The sequence below is a fragment of the Hyperolius riggenbachi genome, chromosome 3 (genome assembly GCF_040937935.1).
Source record: "Hyperolius riggenbachi isolate aHypRig1 chromosome 3, aHypRig1.pri, whole genome shotgun sequence".
Lineage (NCBI taxonomy): Eukaryota > Metazoa > Chordata > Amphibia > Anura > Hyperoliidae > Hyperolius > Hyperolius riggenbachi.
The window spans coordinates 196667009-196692769 of NC_090648.1; the positions used below are offsets into that span (position 1 = coordinate 196667009).

General features: G+C 41.7%; 1 protein-coding gene across 3 annotated transcripts in view; it reads left to right on the forward strand.

Moving 5' to 3' along the window:
- LOC137561267 (tetratricopeptide repeat protein 24-like) overlaps positions 1 to 25761 on the forward strand; it is a 178474-nt gene that overhangs the window by 148738 nt on the left and 3975 nt on the right. The window contains exon 9 of one of the 3 annotated variants that reach the window (XM_068272527.1): positions 3472 to 3723. The exons of the other annotated variants lie outside the window; for them this stretch is intronic. Coding sequence (XP_068128628.1) covers positions 3472 to 3604 — 133 coding nt within the window. The 3' untranslated portion in view covers positions 3605 to 3723. Of the gene's footprint in view, positions 1 to 3471; positions 3724 to 25761 lie in introns of those variants that run through there. 3 annotated transcript variants of the gene reach the window in all.

The window sequence follows — 25761 nt, forward strand, 5'->3', positions numbered from 1 at the left end:
ACACAACAGTGGAAACCAAGTGAGAACGCAATCGCAAGAGTGGCGATTGCCAACAGTGACACAAGACCGAGTAGAGACAGAACACAAGTGAAGCAGAAAGACACAGCAAACAACAATGATCAGAACGCCAAGGAAAATAACAAACGTACTCGCTAAGCACGGTCGCCGCACGAAAAACGCAACAGCAACAAAACACGCTAATGGCGCGGTCTCCACACGGAAAGCGCAACAGAGACAAAACACGCCAACCCTAACTAACCAATGTGACAAGAAAATGAACAGAGAACGCGAACGCTTGCTAAACGGTTACCTCAACGAGCCTACAGCAAGCGTTCATTCCAGACAAGACAGACAGAAGGAGTAACCAGTAGCAACCGCAGCTCTGGCCTACACTCTCAGACAGAGTACAGAAGGAACCACCGCCACTACCACTAGGGCGGATGCGATCCAGACAGACAGACAGATGGAGCAACTAGTAGCAACTGCTGCTCTGGCTTGCACCCCTAAGACAGAGTACAGAAGAAACCACCGCCACTACCGCTAGGTGAGTGCTAATGACTAAATAGAGTGCACCTGTGTGTAATCTAATGTCAGTACAAATACAGCTGCTCTGTGACAGCCTCAGAGGTTGTCTAAGAGTCTTGGGAGCAACAACAACATGAAGTCCAAAGAACATACCAGACAGGTCAGAGATAAAGTTATTGAGAAATGTAAAGCAGGCTTAGGCTACAAAAAGATTTCCAAAGCCTTGAACATCCCACGGAGCACTGTTCAAACGATCATTCAAAAATTTAAGGAGTATGGCACAACTGTAAACCTACCAAGACAAGGCCGTCCACCTAAACTCACAGGGCAAACAAGGAGAGCGCTGATCAGAAATGCAGTCAAGAGGCCCATGGTGACTCTGGACCAGCTGCAGAGATCTACAGCTCAGGTAGGGGAATTTGTCCATAGGACAACTATTAGTCATACACTGCACAAAGTTGGCTCTTATGGCCAAGAAGAAAGGCATTGTTAACAGAAAAGCATAAGAAGTCCTGTTTGCAGTTTGCCACAAGCCATGTGGGGGACACAACAAACATGTGGAAGAAGGTGCTCTGGTCGGATGAGACCAAAATGGAACTTTTTGTCCAAAATGCAAAACGCTATGTGTGGCAAAAAACTAACGCTGCACATCACTCAGAACACACCATCCCCACTGTCAAATATGGTGGTGGCAGCATCATGCTCTGGGGGTGCTTCTCTTCAGCAGGGACAGGGAAGCTGGTCAGAGTTGATGGGAAGATGGATGGAGCCAAATACAGGGCAATCTTAGAAGAAAACCTCTTGGAGACTGCAAAAGACTTGAGACTGGGGCACTGGGGCAGAGGTTCACCTTCCAGCAGGACAATGACCCTAAACATAAAGCCAGGGAAACAATAGAATGGTTTAAAACAAAACATATCCATGTGTTAGAATGGCCCAGTCAAAGTCCAGATCTAAATCCAATCGAGAATCTGTGGCAAGATCTGAAAACTGCTGTTCACAAACGCTGTCCATCTAATCTGACTGAGCTGGAGCTGTTTTGCAAAGAAGAATGGGCAAGGATTTCAGTCTCTAGATGTGCAAAGCTGGTAGAGACATACCCTAAAAGACTGGCAGCTGTAATTGCAGCAAAAGGTGGTTCTACAAAGTATTGACTCAGGGGGCCGAATAATTACGCACACCCCACTTTGCAGTTATTTATTTGTAAAAAATGTTTGGAATGATGTATGATTTTCGATCCACTTCTTACATGTACACCACTTTGGGCTTGATTCACAAAGCGGTGCAAACACTTTGCACGCCTGTGAAAAGCCCTTTATCACGCCTAAACTTAGTTTAGGCGTGATCTGAAGGAATTCGCGCGAACTCCCGCGCGCAAAGTTTTGCGCAGCGCACCGTGCTTCGCGCGAAGTGCCCATTAAGCCCTATGGGACTTTGCGTACGCGCGGGAACTTCGCGCGAGTTAGAGCACAAAGCGGTGATAACTTTGCTGGTGCAAAGGTTATCACGCCTAAAGTCTTTTAGGCGTGATAACTGAGTTATCACCGCTTTGTGAATCAGGCCCTTTGTATTGGTCTTTCACATGGAATTCCAATAAAATTGATTCATGTTTGTGGCAGTAATGTGACAAAATGTGGAAAACTTCAAGGGGGCTGAATACTTTTGCAAGCCACTGTATATAAAATTGCATCATTCTCTAATATTTGCAGTTTACAAACTACACTCTGCATTTTAAACTATGAAACAGAGCAGAGCTTATGACCCATTGAACTTTTCTGCAGTAAAATCTTATCTGAAGCAATTTTTTATTGTTTCCTTGATGCATAAGGCCTAATTCACATCAATTAGCACAGATGGCTGTGCAATCGGAACGCAACGCGTAAGATCGCACAGCCATCTGTGCTATGCGCTACGTTGCTGCTCCCATTAACTACAGTGAATGGGTCAGTGCTGCGATTCATGAAAAATGCCTGCAGCAATGCGATTGCACAGCACACTGCTATGCAGCGCACATGTTGGGAACGGCAGAAGGGCTGTTGATGCCCTTCTACCGTTCTTGCATGTTGCACACTATACGTGCTGCCAAAATGCGCATATAATCTGAACGAGGCCTAAGTGCTTCAGAAAATAGCACTGCGCTCTGTCTAAATTAGTCGCAGAGCTCAGGGAAGCTCTTTTGCATAGATAAGAAGTGAAGTTTATTAACTCTTCCTGTACTGGAAGCAACATGAGACTCATATCTGTGCTAGTAATGTTCTATTTCTTAGCTGTCCTACACATACAATTCATTTTATCATAAGTATATTTTCACTTCAGTTTGCCTTTAAAAAGTAGATTTCATGTTTTATTGTCTGCTCAATGACACAGTCCTTCCGTATCCCATGGCTAAAATATATGAACTATTGACCTTTTTCATTTATTCCTGGCACTCAGAAGCTGTTCTCTTCCAAGCAAGAGTTCTATGGCTGTAATTCCGTATCATTATGCTATAGTCCGACTAGATCCTGACTGGAAAGAAATTGTCACTTACATACCAGAATGTTTAACTCTTTATGCAGAAAAATAAAAAAAATAATACAAGCTACTTATTAATATGCTTGGCACTGTACATACACATGTCTGTCTCATCATGTCACATGTTACCTCTGGTACACTTAAATACGTTATAAATTAATATTGTACACAATAAACAATTTAATTAATTAAGCTGTACTCAGCAAAGTTCCTTTTTAAGGAATGATATGTAGTGTCCACTTTCATTTCTCAATGACAAATAAATGTATTCCTAGAAATGATGACTTGCAAATACTTTCTATTTTAGAAAAGCAGATATGTTCTAAATAATTGATCTTATAGTATATATCTCAATTCTTCACATCTCCGTTATGCATTTGATAATACAGTTCCAGTCATTTCATTGATGATGTATTCTGATTTGCATTGCAGATCAGTATTTTTGATGACAATCGGCCAGCATAAGGACAAGCCTCTCTGTTTACTATGTTGCAAAGCCTCAGCCATCATAATTACTGCTCAGGAAGCAAGGACAGATAATACTGTATCTATATATATTTCATGAGCTCAAGCTATTTTCATCAAATATTCATAATATGATTGAACCAGCAGTACAAGTCACAACATCTTTCTTCAGCTTCTCCCTAGGGACTCTTATATAAATTAGATTTTTTTCTATCACAGTCCGGCTTTGCAAATACAAATAAAAAGTAAGTGACATGAATACATAAAAGCCTTTGGTAGTAAAGGTAATGCTTGTTTTAAGCTAAACAGTCTGGTAGGGAAATTGCTAAAAGTTAGTGATTTACTTTGGTATAGACTCGTCAGTACAGCTAACCTACACAAGATTTCTAAAAACCAAACTTGCAGTGAGTGGACTATGTAAGCTGCCTGTAACGATTGTGGAATTCTCTCCGTGATCAGCGCACAAGACGTGTGCGCTGACACTGCGGAAATCCTCCACAAACGTATAATTTGCGGAAACCCAGCAGAAGGTGCAATGCACCTGTAGAGGGAAATTCCTGTCGACAGGGGGAGCTGTGGAGTGCAGAGAAACAGCTCCTTTGCCCTACCACACACGCCAGACAGGAATTGCATGAAGGGACGGAACACAATCGCAAGAGAGGCTATTGAGAATGAGCACAGAGACAGATTGTATGTGTGTGCACCAAACTAGTCGCCAACCCGCGACGGTGCACACACCACAGCAGATATGAAGTAGGAACGCGATCGCGAGAGGTGCGATCGCCAGACGTGACACAAGGTTACAGCAAGGCAGAGCACGAGAGTAGCAAAGGCACAGCAAATCATACAATGAGGAGATATGGAAAATAACAAATGCTAGCTAAACGCGAACACCGCACTCATTCGCAACAGTGCACACGTTTATGCGCGGTCTCCACGTGATAAGCACAATAGAGACAAACACGCCTAACTAACCACCGACAGACAAACATGAAACAGAGGACGCGAGCACTTGCTTAACGGTTACCTCACCGAGCCTCCAGCAAGCGTTCGTAGCAAACAAGACAGACACACGAAAACAGGGACAAGCGAGAGATAGGATCCACAGCACTAGCGAAAGTGGCTAGTGCGATCCAAGAAGACAGAGTAGCAGAACAGAAGGATCCACAGCACCAGCGCAGGATGCTAGTGCGATCCAGGTACAGAGTAGCAGAACAGAAGGATCCACAGCACTAGCGCAGGATGCTAGTGCGATCCAGGGAAACAGATCAGAAGGGGCTACCAGTAACAACCGCTGTTCCGGTTAGCACCCAGACACACAGAACGATTTCCTGTCGACCACCGCTGGGACAGGACAATCGCAACAGACAAACAAAACAGATAAGCAATCCTAACTGCACTAAGGAAACCTTCCCAGTGCAGTTTCCAGGGATTACTCTAGGCTAATCTTCAACAAAGAGCAAGGCTGACACTCCCGGCGAGTGTCACACAGGATCTAACTCTTATGACCAGCAAAGGTCTGTGATATCACATGGTATATATAGAGCAGGCCTACAAGGGATGTGGCTAGGCAATTTGCATGACAAACGTATGCAAATTCTTCAGCAGCAAGCTGCAATACTGACAAAAGGTCTCTCTTCCAGAGACCTGCAGAATGCAGACCTGAACAGTGGTCAAAAGGCTGCCTGCCTGCGCAGGCAGCCCAGCGGATCCTCATACTGCCATGTCTATTTCCTTTTAAAAATGGCATTTGTACAGCTGTTATGATACTTTGGCTTAAAGTAAACCTGAGGTGAAAATAAACTGATGAGATAAACAATTGTATTTCTCCCCCTACTCCTAAAAATGACCTTTTTTTTAGATATCCCATGGGTTTATTTTACATTTAAACATTTACAATGTAGATTGAATGTATTGTTGCCTCTGCTCAGTGGCAGCCTAATAAGTGTCCTAGAGTAAAAAAAAAATCCTGACAAGACAGAAGCTACATTTTTTAGGCACCAAAATAAAACAATGTATTTCAAAATTGGAGAGGTAATGGACGCTATAGGTAATCCCAATAACTAGAAAATGTCCAAATATATCCAAAATATCAATATCAATATTATTCAAAATCTATAAAACATACCATAAAAAACATATGGGACGGCCATCCCAGCAGGCAGCCAACAAGCAGGCAGCCAACAACACACCACACCTCACTCCAAGCACACTCTAACTAAACTGGCCAGTTTGAAATTTTGCAGAGAGTGCACTTTAGCCTCAGTGGGATAATGATTCCAACATATATTGCTTCAAACAGTGAATAGTATAGCACCTTTGCTCATTGTAACAGTCAAGAGAGATCCAGGCATCCATGCACGACAAATAGACAGTCCACAATAAGCCGAAAAGCCACAATCAGCCGATGGCAAAGCAGGAGGTGAATGCAGAGCAAGTAGCAATACAGTTAAAGCATGTGGGTCTCACCCAATCCTTAGCTGCTCACAGGCTCTCTCTGCTGCGTAATGCTCCCGATGGAAGGGGTGTCCACGAGTAGAACATGAGCTGTAGCCCTGGTGACGAGGTTAACACCTAGGGGACCAGTGATGAACCAGTGTGAGAACCGGCATGGCTCCCGCGGAGGGTAGCAAGCAATAAGGCAGTGCGCGTAGTCTCCTGGTGATACAGGGCCAACAAGGTGAAGCGTCCCTTCACGGATGCTGATGGGGAGGAGCAGACAAGACAGAACAAGCTACATTTTTTAGGCACCAAAATAGAACAAGTAAAACAGCCTTGTTATTAATGTTTTGCACTGTACATACACATGCTTATTTCATCATGTCACATGTCGCCACAGGTACACTTTAAGTAGACATGCAGGTGGAGGAAAAAATGACTTGATTTGCATTTTTGTTGCGGATTGGAGAATATATTGAAGGCAAAGGATCAGCATGAAAACCAGTTGAATAGCGTTTTTCCTTTAAGTAAGTCAGCGATGCCACTTCCTTTATTCCTTACATTTCAGGATTTTACATTTGAGAGTATCCCCAGTCATTAGAATTAGATCACATAGCTTTTTATACTGCCATGCTAACTCCAGTAGCCGTTATTTTTTAATGTACTATTTCAATTACATAGTTACATAGCTAGTAGGGTTGAAAAGGGGCATCTGTTTTATGACATCAAATGCCAGGAATTAATATTTGATCAAGGTTTAAGTAAGCGGAGTGTAAAAACAAGTTGTAAAAATTGGTCACATAGGACTACCCCACATGCCTCTTATTAAAAATTTAGGAAAAATATTTGGTTAATGGGATTGTATGGGGCTGATTGATAAAAACAGATATTTAAGGGACCCTGAACAGGTTAAAAAACCAGGTTCAATCTTAGAGAAACGCACATGCGGAGGACTCTCACGCCAGCCGGCGTAATGCCGCAATCATCCGCAGCGGGAAGCAGACCTGATGACTTCAAGCCGAAGTTGTCGTGTACCTGGACCCGGCACCAGGGAAGGAGCCAGGAGGATGCTGGGGGACCTTGCGGCCTACGATGGGCTGGAGGAAGCCGCAGGTAAGTGTAAATTCTGTTTTTATAACCTGTTTAGGGTCCCTTTAATGGTCAAGAGACAGGTGTTCTAAAACATTACAATTTTTATTCAAGATTCATAATACAGACATTTAAACTTGGTATTTGTTATCATGTTCATAGAACAAATCTTTCTTCAATCATACAGTATACATAGGTGAGTTACCAAACCCCCTATATATATATCACAGTCCATGCACTTAAAGAGACTCTGTAACAAAATGTTCATCCTTATTTCTTCTATCCTATAAGTTCCTATACCTGTTCTAATGTGGTCTGCCTTACTGCAGCCTTTCCTACTTGCACAGTGGCTGTGTTATCTCTGTTATATGATCTAATCTTCTCTCCTCTGTCGGGTCTGTCGGGCTCAGGCAGTCTGGCTGGAATGTGCTGTGCTGCTTGTGATTGGATAGAAGCTATACACACCCTCTCCAGACCCCCTGCAAGCTCTGTGTGACTCACACACTCTGCTTACTTGAGCCTATCACAAGCTTTTAGCAGCCATGTCTTTTGTTTGTAAACACTGCCTAAAACTGGTAATTACAAGCCAGGTTTGCAGCAGAGAGTGGCAGAAACAGCACAGAGGGGCCCATTAGAACATAATGAATAGAATGGTATGCTTTTTATTGTAAGAATTTTAGAGTACAGATTCTCAGATTCTCTTTAAGGGGTACCTGAACTGACATATGACATGATGAAATAAACATGTGTATGTACAGTGTCATTACTGTATATAACTAGGCAGTGTTAATTTTTTTATTTTTCTCCCTGAAACAGTTTAACATTCAGGTATGGAAGCGACAGTTTCTCTCTAGTCAAGATCTAGGTTGAACATAGCATATCCCTCACTGATAACTAATTACAGCCATAAAATGTTTGCCTGACAGAGAACACCTTCTAAGTGAATGGAATAGATAAAACCCTTCCAGTGTCACATCTTAGCACTCACGGGTTATGCCATCATCCTGCCCAGCTCTGCACATTTATCAAACTAAAATTATCATAAAATAAGTGAGAGCCCCTCCAAAGTCCTGTTAATGCCATGTATCCTTTACAGGCTGTAATTTGTGATGTCTACTAATGTGGAGCTCCACCCCCTGAACAATTCTCACCCACTTGGTCCTTCACTTTAGAAGGCAAATTTCTACACCATCTTGATATTGCAGTTGATGCAAATACAATAACCCCCAATGGCTCCCTAGTCACATGACAAATGGAGGTCTGTTCTTTATCACAAAGCTTTGTAGTGTGAAAGATTAATTTTTAAACATATAATTCCGATCGTGTATCATAGATCAACTTTAATTTCAATAATGTTACACTCTTTGTGAATTGAGTCTTTGGAGGTAATATAATTAGACAGCAGTCAAAATTGGAAATCAAATGACAACTCTTAACTAACTGAGCAACAATATTTATTATGTCAAAAGTCATCAAACATAGTTGTTCCTACCCAAAAAATGTCCATAGAACTATGGTGGAGCAATACAAACTAAACTCTGTAAAGTATTTTAAAATCTGAAGGCTCTTTTTAGAACCTCGGTCACATTAATAAAGTACTTGTATAAGGAATGAGCTGACATGTATAATCATTGCTTCAATCTGTTACTGACAAATGCACATTGTAAAATATATACCTATCACATTAGCTGGAAAGCTGTGTTTAGGATCAAAGCTAAAATCATATTCCAGAAACCTACCTCGATTTCTTCCATTTAATTTCATGGTGATGGACTCGACTGATTAGAGGTATAACAAGATCAGCAATGGAATGCATGCAATAGCGTACACCTACTTGGGAAAATGTATTATGTAAATTGAAGCTGTAGCAGTGATGCACAGAATATAAAAATGTTCAGACAGACGCTGTAAAGGTGCTTTGACACTCCATGCAAAAGAAAACTTTTTTCAATGTCTGAAGGAAAAGAAATCTGTCCCCTACTTTCTTCAGTAACTCCCTGCATATTACAGGGCTGGAAGCAATGTTCCTTCTATGAACTACTACATTGTGTTCACAAAATGGAATCATTTGTGCAGCTTTCTCAAACTTGGGTTTAAAAAAAGTGTCAGTAATGAAATTCCATATAAGAGCACATGTAATCCTCACGTCCCGGGCTCTAGCTGCATCTCTTCTGCTACCTTCTTGTGTGACGCCTTCAGACTATCACCTCATGATGTGTTTTATAGCAACATCAGCTGGTACTGCGCCCCATTACTCAACAACAGTTTTAGCTCACAATCTCCTACAAGCACAATCACCACATCCATGTTGCAATTGCATATCCACACTGCCCTTGTTCTCTGTAAGTCAGCAGCAGATGTTCAACACTTTTATTTTATTTCTACATGTATTCAACCTTATACTTATTTCCTCAAGAGATCCTATACTCAGTCTCTCAAAGGACCCTGTACTCAGTTCCTCAAGAGGCTGTATACTGAGTCCCTCAAGAGACCCTATACTCAGTTCCTCAAAATAAAGTATACTCAGTCCATCAAGAGATCCTATACTTAGTCCATTAAGAGGCCCAAAATCTTTAGTTCCTCAAGAGACCCTAAACTCAATTGCTCAAACAAACTTATACTCAGTCCATCAAGAGATCCTATACTCAGTCCATTAAGAGGCCCAATATCTTTAGTTACTCAAGAGACTCTATACTAAGTTACTCAAGAGATCCTATATTCTCAGTCCTCCAAGAGATCCTATACTCAGTTCCTCATGAGACCCTATACTCAGATCATTCCTAAAGAGACCCCATACTCAGTTCCTCAAAAGACCCTATACTCAGTATCTCAAGAGACCCCATGCGATGTGACGAAACTCAACACAACTCAATGCAATGCATTGAGTGTAAATAGGGCCTCAGAGACTGTATACTCAGTTCCTCAAGAGCCCCTATAGCAATTTCTTAACAGGTTTGCTTTTCTAGCTATTGTTTCATAGTCAACCATTAAAATATTCCTGTAATGTTTTGTCCCCATATACTTAATACTTCTGTTAGGCATCTCAGTAATGATTAATCACAGCTCAATTCTATGCACACAAGCACAAATTGTGTGCACTGCTATCTACTATGAAATAAGTGTGAATACCTTCATGCACCCATGCATGTGCATGTTATTTCACATCTTAGCTTTAGTATGAAGTATGTAAGGTGGGAAACCTATGTACACAATTAAGAACCTTCTGAACAGCCTTCCCCCCTTTTCTGAGAAACTGGTCATGTATAAAAGTATCTGTGAAAGTTGGTATAAGAAATTACACACTAACCCTTTTTCAATCAACTATCTTCCGGAGTTTACTCCCAGGAAATAATTTTTCATTTAATCTGCAAAATAATTTTTCAACACCTAGCAACTGAAAAAGTACTAAAAAAAAGTAACATCAAACCTATCTTGAGTATTTTCTTGCTTGCTGGGGTTTTAAAGGTATTTTATTGATAAGTTGTGAAAACATCTCCTGTGAGAAAAGTCAAGAGAAAATTGAATAAGGACCATTGTGTTCATTTGTTACTTGTTACCAAATAAAAAGGAAGCTCAGTCACCTTTACTCATCTCAAGGTTCCATCCATGGTTAAGGCTGACCTCCTCATGCTCTGAATTAACCTGATGCTAAGAACGCAACAGCTTTGCATATCTTTCCATGTTTAGCTGTTTCCATTTACTTATATTAATTGGAATATGTGCACAGTATATGACCATTTAGGATTGTGTGCATAGATGAATTAAGGTACATACACACGTCGGATTTTTCCAAACGACTGGTCGTTCGGACGTCTGAACGGCCGGTCGTTTGGACGTCAAATCGGGCATGTGTACAAACGGTCGTTCAGCTGATAACGCTGGTTTTGACCGATCTGCCAAGTGGATCAGTCAAAACCAGCGTTATCAGCTGAAGGACCATTTGTACACACGCCCGATTTGACGTCCAAACAACCGGTCGTTCAGACGTACAAAGGACCAGTCTAGAAAAATCCAATGTGTGTACGTACCTTTACTGTGACTCTATTATAGCAAACAACCACCTCACTGAGCAGATATGTCCCCATGCTTCCATACACTTTGTATATCCCAAGCAGTTGTCTCACATGGTTCTCCTTCTAGTCCTGTTCAGGTTTTTGATGTACAGACACCAAACAAGTTTTTGCTCATTTTGGGTCACAAACATTTTACTATTTATTTATTTATTATGTATTGAATTTATAAAGCGCCAAAATATTACGCAATAAGTTTGGGTATATTTGTGCCTTCTCGCTTTTATTATTAACTATATGGAGATTAAGGTAAACAAACAGTACCCTTGCACTCAGATGGCTGGTAAAGTACTTTAAACATGGAACTTTGCTTACTTTGATGTATAGGTACTCTGCATGACAACTGTGCCTCCACGTATCAGCATAATTCAACTTGTAACATCAGAAAAAGACATCCATGTGCACCAATTGATTTAGGCAGACGTTACTCCTTAGACATTCGTATCAGCATGAATGACAGTAAAGATGTTAATACATCACCATTAGTTGATAGCTGCACAGCTAATAAAGACAAAAGATGGTCGACAATTGTTTCGCGCAAACCGTGCATCATCACGGACCTCTAGGTGGATTCCATGGCGGGGAGAAAGCTCGCCACGATGGCGGGGAGGCTTGGCATATATGCTCGCAACTCCTCCCTTCTGTAAAGCGGGCCGGCAGTGTCACGCTCCCCCGGAACTGACGTGCGCCTCAACGTGGAGCGCACCTTCAGTAAATACATCTCTATCGTCTCCACTTCTTAGGCAACCTGCTCGCAAGAACCGCCTGCCTTTGCCTAGTGACCGACGCCAAGACGCCACTCATCAAAATGCTGCCAGACTGAGTCTTCCTTTTGACAAGTTATTGGGTTTGATAGGAGTGAACGGATTGCTGCCTTCCCATCTATTCCTAAGCATCAGAACATATTAATTATCAGACTAGAAGGAGCAAGAAACAATATATTATGTATATAACACCCGATTAGTGATATAGTGAGTGATAGCCCAATGAACCCATTAAAGTGACAGCTCCCAATACCAGCAAAGAAGCAAAGTAGGTTTGTAAACATCACAACAACATTTTTCAAATTTGAGCAGGCCAATCTATTTAGAAGAACAAACAACACCCATGCTAACCTAGAAATAAAAAACATATATAAGTAGATAAATACTACTTCTACTTACATAACAGATGTATTGTGCTATCCACGTAATGATTCCTGTGAATTTTATAAAGGAAAAGCAGAAAATCATATTCTAGGCAGTGGCAATTTTGCCAAACTAATGCTGACATCATATCCTCCCTGACTCTTGTTTCCCCCCTCCTTTCTCTTGCTCATTGTGTATTCATTAAGCTGCCCTCCTCCCAGAATCTTCAAACACTCCCACTGAGGTGTATACTAGGAACTGCACTGTCTTTTTATTTACTTACTTTTATTTACTCCTCCAATCACTGAGTAACCTCAGCCTTGCTGAGTGATCAGAGGGTGTTTCTGATAAGCAGCAAGGCAGGGAAATAAATGGAAGAGGAGGAATATATTATAGATAAAAATAACTCCCAGCATTCACATTTTTGGCACTGACTACTAAAGGGGCAGTGCTCCTAAAGTATGTGATAACTCTAAATCATAACAGCAAAAAAAGTTTTGAATGTTTTGAATGCAGGATTAGCATCTTTATCACTTAATGCACTCAGACCAGTTGCTGTTAAAATTTGATTTTTATGGTGACAATAACACTTTAAGCCTATATATGATCAAGAAAAAGGATCAGTATTTTTCAAGAAAAACACCAAGGCAGCTAAGGTTTTGGGAGGGCCTTTAATGACATTTCGGAGAGGCACCACGCTAGGTTTGGTCAATTTAGGGGGGTAAGCACCTTCCCATGTAGAAACTGCCCAACATGAGTTTATGTTCCAAGAGTAGACAACATTAAATTGGGAGAATACATCCATCAGATAAAAAATGTCATTACATGCAGGACCGCATTTGTTGTCTATGTAATTCTTTGCCCTTGTCTTTTCTTTTATATTAGCCAAACAACAAGACCCACGAGAGAACGGTTAGTTGAGCATAGAAGGTCTATTCGTAAAGGACATGTAAGAGAATGTCATGATGCAAATCCTGATGTTTTAAAAAATTACAGGCCTGGAAGTTCTTAAAACCCCATCTAGGGGAGGAAATCGTGAGAGACTATTGTTACAAAGAGAAGCATTTTTGATCTCTAGAACAAATGCAACGGGACCTTTAGGTTTCAATGACAAAAATGAACTTGGTGTTTTTCTTGAAAAATATTGGTTCTTTTTTCTTGATCATATATAGGCTTAAATAGATTGGCCTGCTCAAATTTGAAAAATGTTGTTGTGATGTTTACAAACCTCCTTTGTTTCTTTGCTGGTATTGGAAGCTGTCATTCTAATGGGTTCATTGGGCTATCACGCACTATATCACTAATCGGGTGTTATATACATAATATATTGTTTCTTGCTCCTTCTAGCCTGATAATTAATATGTTCTGATGTTTAGGAATATATAGGAAGGCAGCATTCCGTTCACTCCTATCGATCCCAATAACTTGTCAAAAGGGAGACTCAGTCTGACTGCATTTTGATGAGCGGCGTTTTGGCGTTGGTCACTAGGCAACCGCAGACTGTTCTCACGAGCGGGTTGCCTAGGAAATGGATATACTGATGGTGCGCTCCACGTTGAGGCGCATGTCAGTTCTGGGGGGAGCGCAACGCTTCTGGCCCGCCTTACGGAAGGGAGAAGTTGCGCGCATATATGCCAGGCCTCCCCGCCATGGCAGGGAGCTTTCTCCCCGCCATGGAATCCACCTAGTGGTCCGTGATGATGCGCGGCTTGCGCGAAACAATTGTCGACCATCTTTTGTCTTTATGAGCTGTGCAGCTATCAACTAATGGAGATGTATTAACATCTTTGTTAAAAGTTATATTATTAACTACCTGCCGACCGCTCCATGCCAACTGGCGTGAATGCGGCGGCAGCCCCAGGACCACTCCATGCCGATTGGTGTGAATGGCTTCCTATGGGTCTTGAAGCAAACCGCGCGTGCTGATGCGGGCGTATCTCCGCTCTAATGATGGAGCTCCGCTCCACCTTCAGTCTCCCAGCGGTGATCACTGCTTGGAGACTGTTAGACAGCGAAACCGCTGTATAATAACTATATTCAGCTCTGTGATCTAAGGCAGCGCTGTACTGGGGACAGCCGTGTGACACGGCTGTCCCCCTGGGGGACACAGGAGCGATCCGCTGTGATAGGCTGGGTGGGAGGGAAAATAAATTTTAAAAAAAGCACATATATTTAAAAAAAAAAGAAAAATATTTATAAAAACATAAATAAACATTGGGGAAGCGATGAGAGAAAAGGGGGCGGGGAATCACTTGTGTGCTGAGTTGTGCGCCCCTGCAACGAGGCATTAAAGCTGCAGTGGCCCATTTAGTAAAAAATGGCCTGGTCACTAGGGGGGTTTAAAGAAAACCTGTACTGAAAAAAAAGTTTCCCTGGGGGGTACTCACCTCAGTAGGGGGAAGCCTCTGGACCCTATCAAGGCTTCCCCCGTCCTCCTGTGTCCCACAGCGGTCTCGCTGCAGCCCCCGGAACGCACAGGCGACAAATCCGACAGCCTGTGCAATATTTACCTTTTCGGGCTCCAGCGGGGGCGCTGGTGCGGCTCTTTTGATGGAAATAGGCGAAAATAGCCAAACTCCGTCAGGTCTGCTCTACTGCGCAGGCAACTTGCACCTGCGCAGTAGAGCGACCCGACGGAGATCGGCTATTTTCACCTATCTCTGTGGGAAGAACGGATACTGCGCCTGTGCTGGAGCCAAAAGGTAAATATTTACATCACCGCCGATCCGGGAGGATTTTCTCCCCCGCCGTGGGACCGAGGAGGATGGGGGAAGCCTCAATAGGATCCAGAGGCTTCCCCCACCCGAGGTGAATACCCCCCAGGGGAGTTTTTTCATTACAGATTTTCTTTAACACCGCGGTGTAACGATCGGTGTAACACAGAGAGGGTCTGATTATCGGTGATCTGCAGTATCATCGATATACCCGATTATTGAATATACCCGATTATTGATGATCTGCAGTATCACCGATAATCAGATATATCTTCTAACCTCTGGACACCTGAGATATGAAAGTGTTTGGTGCAACAGTAATACTTTGAGGAAAGCACCCGTAAGATAGGTGCTAGACAGTAAGAGCTACTGATATGGATCAGATTCCTTCCACAGGTCTGATGCTCCCCAAGGGGCGGAGCCAGGCTGAGACAGTGGGAAGGACAGAACGTGAGTGACACCAATGGGCAGTGTCACTAACAGATCTGTGAACTATCTCTTAACAGGAGAGATAGTTCTCGAGGTCGGAGAGGCCAGGTCGTAACCACACGGACAGATACAGTACAGAGACAGGAGACAGATGCAGATTCCAGAGACTAGCCGAGTTTGGCAACAGAGTATCAGAATGACAAAGGTACACAATCAGAGATCAGAAGAATTGTCAGGAAAGCAGAAGGTCATAACAAATAATCAACAATGCCTAAGCTTGAGTGTGAGCTCTAAGATTCTCACACTCCAGGAACGAACCTAGAATCAGACAATAAGACAGATGATACAGAATTCCTAGACTAAGGTGTGAGATCCTTGGTCATCAACACCTAGGAAACTGGTCTAGAGTACAATACAAATAATGACAGATTTCCTAGACTAAAGTGTGAGATCCTAGGCCATCAACACCTTGGAAACTGGTCTAATAACACAGATACTACCACTCAGTGATCGCAACGCCAGACACTAGATGAATGACCAGCACCCAGTATATATACTCTAGCGCTCTCCAGCGCCTCCCCTAAGTGCTGGACCAATGAAGATTGCTGAAACTGTCAGCTGACCGGCTTGGTCAGCTGACCCTCTTCTGACTGCCATAAAGGCCCTGCCTCTCTGCGCGCGCGCGCGTCCTCCTAAACCAATGTGGACTATCAGTCCCAGCCACACCAGTCATGCGTTGTAATGTTTCTGCTGTGTTGGATGCGGAATCCGCCGCACGCACGGACAGCGGTGCGGCTTTTCCGCGTTTTCTCACACGCGGTCCTCAAGTGGTTAAAGAGATGTCTATTTCCATTAGTTTGGTTGGAAAACTAAAGTTCTGCTTTCATTTTTTATTATTAATATTATTATTATTAATTGCATTTATATATCGCTAACATATTCACAGCACTGGACAATAAATAAGGATACAGACAATGATGATAGGCTTGACTGACAGCTACCCACACAGGTGATAAGCAGTAAGATAAACAATTCAAGATCATACACTGAAGTAGTGGTCACAAGAATACTAGTTTACATTTTTCTGTGGGCAGAATGCATGATCAAGTAAGATACAAAAGGGTGGAAGGCCCTGCCAAAGGTTTACAATCTAAAAAGAGTGGGTGGTGACACAATAGGAGGGTGATGCATCGAGAGGTTCTCCGCAGAGAGTTAGAGCTGATATCTGATTATCAAAGAGCTCTATTAGTGCTCAACCTCCTATATGCAAAGCTATACCTCACTGGTTAAGCTGTGTCCCCCAATAACTAAGTTAGCTAGTAGTGTCTAGGTGGGAAAATAGGCAAAAGTTCCCTATGCTCATTTTAGGTGTTATCAGAAATGGACTACTGAATGGGCAAGACCAATGATCCTAATGATTTTAAGTTGTTAGCATGGTGAATAAAAAATACATAAAAGCTGAACAAAGCTCCAATCAAGCTGATAGTTACCAGTAATTCACTGGCAGCTCCAAAACCTGAATAGCCCTTACAAAATTGTGGATCAAGTAATGCTCATCTCTAATCAGTAGATATGGATTCTGATTGCCCCCTGCACATATCTGTTTCCTGGCAAACAGAGATTAGATTTCATGACAACGGTTAACCTCTTATCCCTTAGACTGTGACAAATCTCTTTGTTGGAAAGCACTACGTTCTATTAAAGTTTGCACTATTAGTGTCCTTCCATGTCTGATTAGTTTATGTTATTTCTATGTATCTGCTGCAAGGATCCAGTCACAGAGTGGCAGTCTTCCATACTCTGATTGTAGCCATGGGGACATATTTTCCAGACAAAGACATTGTTAACCCGGGCATTACTGTTCTATAACAGCTGAGCTAGTGGCTAGCCTCCCCATTATGTTCATGGATGCCATTAACAGTCTGGTTACAGCTGGTCTTACACACATGGGAGCCATGAGACTAAGCACCAGATACAAAATTAATGCCATACATAAGCATTGCTAGCAAATTTAAAAAAATGTGGTCTTCTTAAAGAGATGTTGTCAGCCATACTATCTCAGAAAAAAAACACATATATACGTAGATAAATATTTGCTCTACTTACATAACATATGTATTGCACTGTCCATTTTTTTATTTTAGTGATTTCTCTATAGTAAAAAAAGAGAAAATCCTTCTTAGTATTCTCCATTTTAACCATGTCTATCTTGAAGCCAGTTCTGATGTCATTTTCTCCCTTACTCTCCTCTGCCTGATTGTGTATTCATTGCTAGTCCTCCTCCCAGTCTTCAGGCACTCCCATCCAGTTCTGCAATAGAAAGTGCATTGTCTCAGCATGAGCAATATTGTCCAATCAGAGAGAAACAGAGGTGTGGCAGGGGAAAACAGTAGGGAAAGAAGCTTCAGCCAATCAGGCTGCGTTAGTTAAATCTGAGAGGAAAGTAAAGAAGCAAAAAAAAGACAACCCAGCATGCCCTGCAACTTCCTTTGTGCGCAATGTACCATATAAGAGTCAGGTAAACTGGGGAATGATAATTTATCAACAAGAAAAATAATAGTGATTTTTAACTTTTGGATTGCCTTATTACTTGTTTAGCAGATAAAAATAAAGAATTGATTTTTGATTCTTTGCCCAACAGTTACACTTTAATGTGTAAAATGTATAATCTTATTTATTAATTACAAATACTACACATTTTCAAACTAATCATTTTAGTCCCGCAATTTGGAATAAGATATCAATTATCAGAATATTTTTGCCACAGCTGGATGATTAAGATATAGGCAGAAGATCCAGAGAAGTCATGAGAATAATCTTTCTGATGAATGATATGAAGAGCAATTAATTTAAAGTTTAACCTATAGTAGACTTCAGTTCAAAGGCTTTAAAATCCGTGACCTCACAAGCCATTCTCAACATAATGGATTCTTTTGCTGCAGTTCTGCTCTCATTGTTTTCAGGCTGACCATATAAAGAGATGGTTTTCAGATAAGGCTTTAACATGGAGACAAAAAGTGATTTGCAGACAGTACACAATAAGGGTTTGTTTCACCTCATGCTACGGTTCAAACGTGCTTACAAAATTATGTATTCTTCCTTAATAACATAGGAGGTAGGCAGTCAAGTGGAGCATGACTGCAAACAGCTGCTGGTGAAGAAAGATAAAGCATCTTGCCAATTTAATTATTCATGTTTTAAAAGGATGCTGCTCATGTGGTGACACTTAACCACTTTGCTTCTTGCAAACTTTTGGCTCCTACAACTGTCCAACATCATGACAAATACTAGAAAACATCTAGGCCTGTCTGCTGATGTGTGAGAGCGCGGGGAAATCTGTTTTCTGAGGAGAAAACAAGCATCAATGTGTGTCTGTGAAGCTTCTCTTTTATTCTAGTCATGATATTTATAACAGAAAATGAATCTTTTTTTTTTTTTAGCTACATATATTTTCTTTTTTTTTTTGCATCCTAGAATCTGACTGGTTTCCTTGGGATAAATGAGCTGAGGTAATGGTGCATTTACACTATGTCAGTTGCATAGTGTAATAATTCAACATGTTGACTCACAGCTCATACAATTGTATGGGCATGCTTGCATCTGTGCATTATAACAAATTGTGTAATTCTAACTCTGCAGTGAGTTTCTGGATAACATATAGAAATATATGCACATTGCATAGACAATGCCCAGACACATTTGTGAACGCAGCCTAAATTCCAGTATTTAGGATTCTTTGGCATGGGTGACTGAAGGTGGTGAATTCACCACCTGTTAGCTACTTATCTTGCACTGTAGAGAGGCAGTCACCATGCATAAAGAAAGAGGCGTGGGGAAATGCGGATGCCTGGGTAAAGGTGATAGTAGAATATCTACTATTTTACAATGATCTGCTATTTTACAGTGGTATTTCTTAGTAGTAAAATATCAGTAAATGTTACCAATATTTTACTACAGCAAAACCTAATCCTATTCTCACACAGAGCTCTCCCTCCCCCTCACACAGAGCTATCCACCACCTGGATGCCTAACCTTAACCCCTTAAACCCTTCCCAACCTTAACCTTAAACCCTTCCCACACAGCTAACATTAACAACTCCCCCCTCCCTGCATGCCCAAACTTAACCTCCCACCTGATGCCTAACCTTAACCAACCCTACCGCCAATCTGCTGAAAAGCTGAACATTTTGGGGGCCGCCATTAGCACCTGTATAAATAGTGCCAATAGTGTGAAATTTAGCGGGCAACAAGGCTGCCTGAAATGCAAGATACAGCTAAAGAATAGCTGTCACAAGCTATTTGTAGCCATATTTTGCTGTATTTTACATTGCGGGCAGCTCCAGCACACGCTATTTATCAGGCCCTGTGGACGCCCAGATTTTCATATATCCTATAGCCACTATTTATACAAGCAATGGCGGCACCCACATTTCCTGCTTCCACTGCGGCTGCAGTTAGATGCAACTTTATGTGTTTTGTTTGCTGCTAGGAAAGTGCATGGCATGTCAAGCACTGACATGCTTTACGTCACAAGCGCTACTGTTTGGCTGCATTAACTTGCAGCCGGAAGGCAAGAGGGCAGTTAAGCCTCTCCTGTAAAATGGCCTTATGCTTTGTATGGTTATTTTAGTCACTTACTTCAAACGCCATAATGTGTAGGCCTAGACTGAGGGATATATTCATGCACATATTGCAAGTGTGAAAGATAGTCTCCAACTCTCCATACTTGCTAAGCATAATCCCCAAAATAATTACACAAATATTAATTGTTCCATGCTTTAAAGGTTGAAGTTGTTATACTGCTTGAATAAAAGTGTACAAACAGCATTGTACGACAATGATAAGGGATGTAGAAGGCCCCACTCTGGTTTAGAGATTTTTGTTCTGTTTCAAAACAAGAACTTTACTGTTCTCAAGTACGTGTCCCTTCTCTGTAAGGTATAGAAAGATCACTAAAATCCAAACTGCACTTAGCCCTCCTATATTGAATCCCACAGTTAAACCAAAGAGTGAAACTTCCTCTTAATCTCTGGCCTTCTAGATGAAGAAGCAAGCACCATTGTGCCTGAACCATCATGTATCAGGACTCGAAGCTTACTAAAAATTAATTAAAAAAAGCCAGAACTGTAGCTATGACCTACATTTTAATATACAGAGATCAGGCAAAGCTGTCAAAATGTGCCTAGGTGAATGCTACTTTGTGCTGAGGGGGTGGAGTGGAGAAAGCTATTATTCCCCTTCATATTGGAAATTCTCTCTTGCAAATACAGGAGTATGCTATGTAATGAGTGGCAAACAGCCTTAGAAAGTATAATTTAGAGCAGAAAGATGTGGAACTTGTGTGAGCTATTGATCTGCCTCACCTCTACAGCATAAGGCCAATACATGCCAGTGTAATTTACTGCCAAAACCCATACTTATTGCACTACCACAATGCATATTCATTAATCGTTAAAGGCATACACCTCTGTGAGGTCAAATTCCTCCAGGCATTTAAACAATACAAAATATTTCTGTGAACTACAAGCTAATGCTTTCATGAGTGGTCCCTTAACATCTTAATTTTACAGTGAACAGCTAACATGGTTTTTACATTATTTCTCATATTTATGAGAATAATGTTTCACTCCATGTACCCCTTTATTAATGACTACACTGGCCAAGTACCTCCTATTATTGGTAACACCATCTCAAGTACCCCTCGACACATAAGTATTTGATGGGTGTACTCCATAATTGTGAATAAATGTTTTCCAAACATTCGTTGATGCCTTTTATTAATGATTGATACTTACTCAGATCTATTTATAAATTATTTATGCTTATGTTTGTCTCAAAATTAACTTGTAATGCAGGGGGGTCATACTTTCTGACCACCCAGCACAACAAGGCTAAGAGCTGGATTGTGGAAGAGGTTACACAGGCTGCCCAGAGCAACGGCAGCTCTGGGCTTCCGATATCGCTACAAATAAAACACAACGGCATCGCAGTGCGATGTTGCGCTGCCTTAGTTCGCACTGTGCTGCCTTAGCGATAGCAAGCATTCATACAGGTACAAGACAGGACTATAGATTGGAGCGTAACTAGTAGCATCCGCAGCTCACAGTCACGTCTACAGAAGCAAAGCAAGCAGGCTAACAACAGTCAGCAGCAAGCATCCACCCAAGCAAGACTACAGGATAGAATATAACTATAAGCAACTGCAGCCTATAGTTACGTTCCCAGAAACTAGAGTAGCAGGAATACTACCAGTCACCAACATGATGATGGCAGAATCCAAGCTATCTGGATAATGGACTTCACTGATCCACCGCGGATGCAGCGAACGTCCATCAAGTATGGTACTAGGCAATACACAATGATAAGAAAAATAACAAACGCCTCAACTAACGGATAAATATATATTAGCAAGTCTGCATATATATTTATCAAGAACTAGCTAAAGCACAAGTAATAAGGTCGCATAGAACTACAATAACAGAACTGTACAGAGTAACAAGGTGCCCAGTAGATCAGCGTACTGACCACTATGACGGGCGGGGTATAAAATGGGAGACAGACTTTTATGCTGGCATCAGCCAGTGGACGCAGGTATGCAAATCTCCACACAGCTGAATGGTAATCACTCAATCCTGAGCTGGCTTGATTACTATTTGCTAGCTGGCTGCGAATGCAAAGGACTCCCATAAGAAATACATGCAGAATTATGTAACAACATGCATGCAGGAAATCCAGGGCTATCTGGCCGCAGCTCAGCTGCAACAAGGAATTGGTGGAATGATGACAGCATCCTGAGCTGCCCAGGACTGCAGACCGATTGCAAATGACAATGAGACCCATTGCAAATGCACAACCAAATGCAAGCAGATAAGCCAGAACTGTCCGTTTGCAGCTCCACTGCAACAGACAGAATACGCTACAGGAGGGATCCTTACATAGATTGACTATGAAAAACTCAAGTACCCTATGAGGCCTACTAAAGTACCCTCTGGACTACGCATACTATGTGTTTAAAACCTAGGGTATAAAAAGTGGCCAATGACAGACCTTCTAATCAGGTACTTAAAAAGTGAGTTATTTTATTATGATCTTGTTCACAAGTACAAAAAAGTTCCAGGAATTCCAGGACTAGGAAACATGAGTACCTAGAGTTCAGCTTCAAGGTTTTCTAGTAGGGATGATCAATCAGAAGCAAATATTTCTAAGTTCATGCAGATTTATTGAATTTTTTATGCAAATTTATGCAGCTTGAAAATGGACCAATCAGTTTAAACCTGTGTGGGGCTTGAATGGTCCATTTTCAAGCTGCATATATTTGCATAAAAATTACATAAATCTGCATTAACTCAGAAATATTTGCATTTGATTGATCATCCCTATTTTCTAGTGAAGTTTGCTAACAACATTTCAATTTAAATAATTGAGACGCTTACACTTTTCTAAGGAAAGTGGAGTTTTGTTCTATTGATGGTCAAGGTACAACTCCAACTGGTAAACTGACAAAATGTGACATCCTACTCTCATTACAACACTATTTACCAGTTATCAGAAAATGAAAACAATCACAAAACTGGTCAAGCAATCAAAGTAGCTCTATGACAAGATACTGTATATTAGAATTCTGCCAGCAATGTATTTGTTCAGCATTAGTGGCTGTAATTGCACATTACAGTGAAATGAGAGGAATAATTACTGCAGTTTTAAATGGTGAGAAAATAGTTGATGAGATGTGCAGATTGGGAGAGATATCCTCAAGGAAGAGAGATGCAGATACAGTTAGCGTGTTCAAACATTATACCAGCAAAAAATGTCAAATGATTAATAAGAATAAACAAATCAAGGTAAAGGTGTTATGCTGGGCATACACGGGTCTTTTTTTTTTATCAATCGAGCCGCTGATGGGTCGATTGATAATTTCCGACAGGTCCGATCACCGCGCGGATCGATTCCCCTGCTCAATACAAGCGGGCGGACAATGGCAAAAAATGATAGGACGATAAGGAGCGCCTGCGGGGACGAGCGGGAATCAATCCGGGCGGCCGCGGGGACGAGCGGGGACGTGCCGGCATCGAGCCGCTGGCTCAATACACGGTACAAAAACGTACTGTGTATTTCCTGCATTAGGCTGGTACGGTACACACATGCAATTTTTTTTATTGGCTAATGATTGGCAAACTTTATTACTTCCAGGTAGTATGAGAGCTTGCCTACACAATCTCTTCGTAGTATTCAGGAACTGTCAGCCTTTGTACTACATAGAGGTGATAAAATTGGTCAGTAAATAGCAGAAATTGGATGTGTGTATGAATCTTGAGTGTCTGTATGAAATTAATACTTCCTTGTGCAAGTCATAAATGTGTGCAATTGTGCGTGTGTGCGAGTGTGTACACCACAGAGAACATTGGTGCTTCCACACACCCTTGATATAAGCCAAAGGTTCTATAAGGGGTGCACAAGCCGAATACCCAGAGCAATTGATTTGCACCTTAAAAGATATCTGGAGAAAATCAAACAAACTAGCTTTAGTTACCTATGGATTCTTCTCAGCCGCTAGAGGTCACGTCTGACCCTTGTTGCAGCTCCAGTCCTCTCTTTGTTCCTGCCGGCAGGCTCTGAAGCAGCGCTGGCCCCTGGTGGATTGGTGTCTTCTGCACATACATGGGCCCGCGCTGCTTGGGCCCATGTCATCAAGAGTTTACTCCAGTCTCTATAGCCTGTGGGCATCCATTGCCTCACCTTGGCTTGGCTTGGTTCTCCTCCTACATCTCCACTTGCTCCTTCTTGACCTCCTTCAATGGCTCCTCCTCAACCCCTGCCCTCCTCTCAGTTGGGGTCCCCCAGAGCTCTGTTCTTAGCCCCGTTCTGTTCTCAATATACACTTCCTCAATTGTTAGATGCATCTCCTACCTGGGCTCCACCTTTATGCTAACGACACTCAGATTTACCTCCATACCCCTGATCTCTCCTCCACCACCATGGACAAGGTCTCTTCATGCCTTTTAACTATTTCCTCCTGGTTGTCAGCTGGATTCATGAAGCTTAACCTAGACAAAACTGAGCTTCTGATCTTTCCACACCATGCTGCTGCACCCCTCCCAGATTTCCACCTCACAATCAATAACACAACCATTCGCCCTACCTCCCAGGCCCATCACCAAAACCTACAATTTACACCTTCATAATATCTCCAAGATCCGCCCCTTCCGGACCACAGACACTATCAGGATACTCATCCATGCCATCATCATTTCCCACCTTGATTAATGCAACTCCCTTCTGTCTGGCCTCCCCTTGAACTGCATTGCCCCCCTTCAATCGGTTATGAACCAGAATCCTCCATTCTTCTAACCACTCCACATCCACTTCCCTACCCCCCCCCTCCCCCTCTGTAAATCCCTGCACTAGCTCCCTATCTGATTAATGATACATTTTAAGATTCAATCCTGGTCTATAAATCTGTGCACAAAACCTGCCCTGCCTACATCTCTGAGCTTGTTCACAGGTATACTCAGGCCGTCCCTTTCGGTCCTTCAACAACCTTCTCTTAACTGCCCAGTGCCCTGTGCATTTTCCACTTCCGTGTGTGCCTGTAGGATTTCTCAAGAGCTGCCCTCACTTTCAGGAACTCCCTGACTACAAAAAAATACATTCCTATTTTGGTTATGTGATTTAGACACTACTGCATCAAAAATATCACATGGAGACTGGCATTGTATTAAATAACAATGTGGCAGCTGTTATATACAATATAACGTTATAGAATTTAGGAGGGTTATGCTATTTTTTTTTTCATGTATGCATGGACACCTAGATTAAAAAATATTTTGAAATGCATTTTTCTGCAGGGTCACAGCAAATCTTTGAAAAGAAGTAATGCAAATGGCATGCCTGCAATGCAGTGCAATGTCCAGCAATAAATATGTATCTAGTGGTAAAATAATTACAAAAAAAATAAAATATTGTTTATTGGTCAGTTATAGACAAACGCTCAACTTGCACTGCATAGTGGATGGATGCATGTGGTTGCTTAATATAATAGCAGATCACTCATAAAAATGAAAAATGGTAAAAGGTTTGCAACTTCCCATCTTTTATCTCTCTGCAGAAAAATAAGCATTACACCGTGAAATGTTTTGCCAGACTTTTCACCTTTTGCCCATTTCATTTCTCAGGAAGTGTTAATGACGCAGACAGGCCTGTTTGAGTCAACAGAGGATACTTTATTATTTTTTCAAAGCACCTGAACAAAAAGTTTCTAGCAGAAAAAAATGCATGACTTCCAAATGTGACTTTGTCACCTGTGTTATAGTGTGTGCATTTTAATTAACAATATACAGGGTTGCAAAATGACTATTTTTATGCATCGGAGAGCTCTGTATGCATATAGAT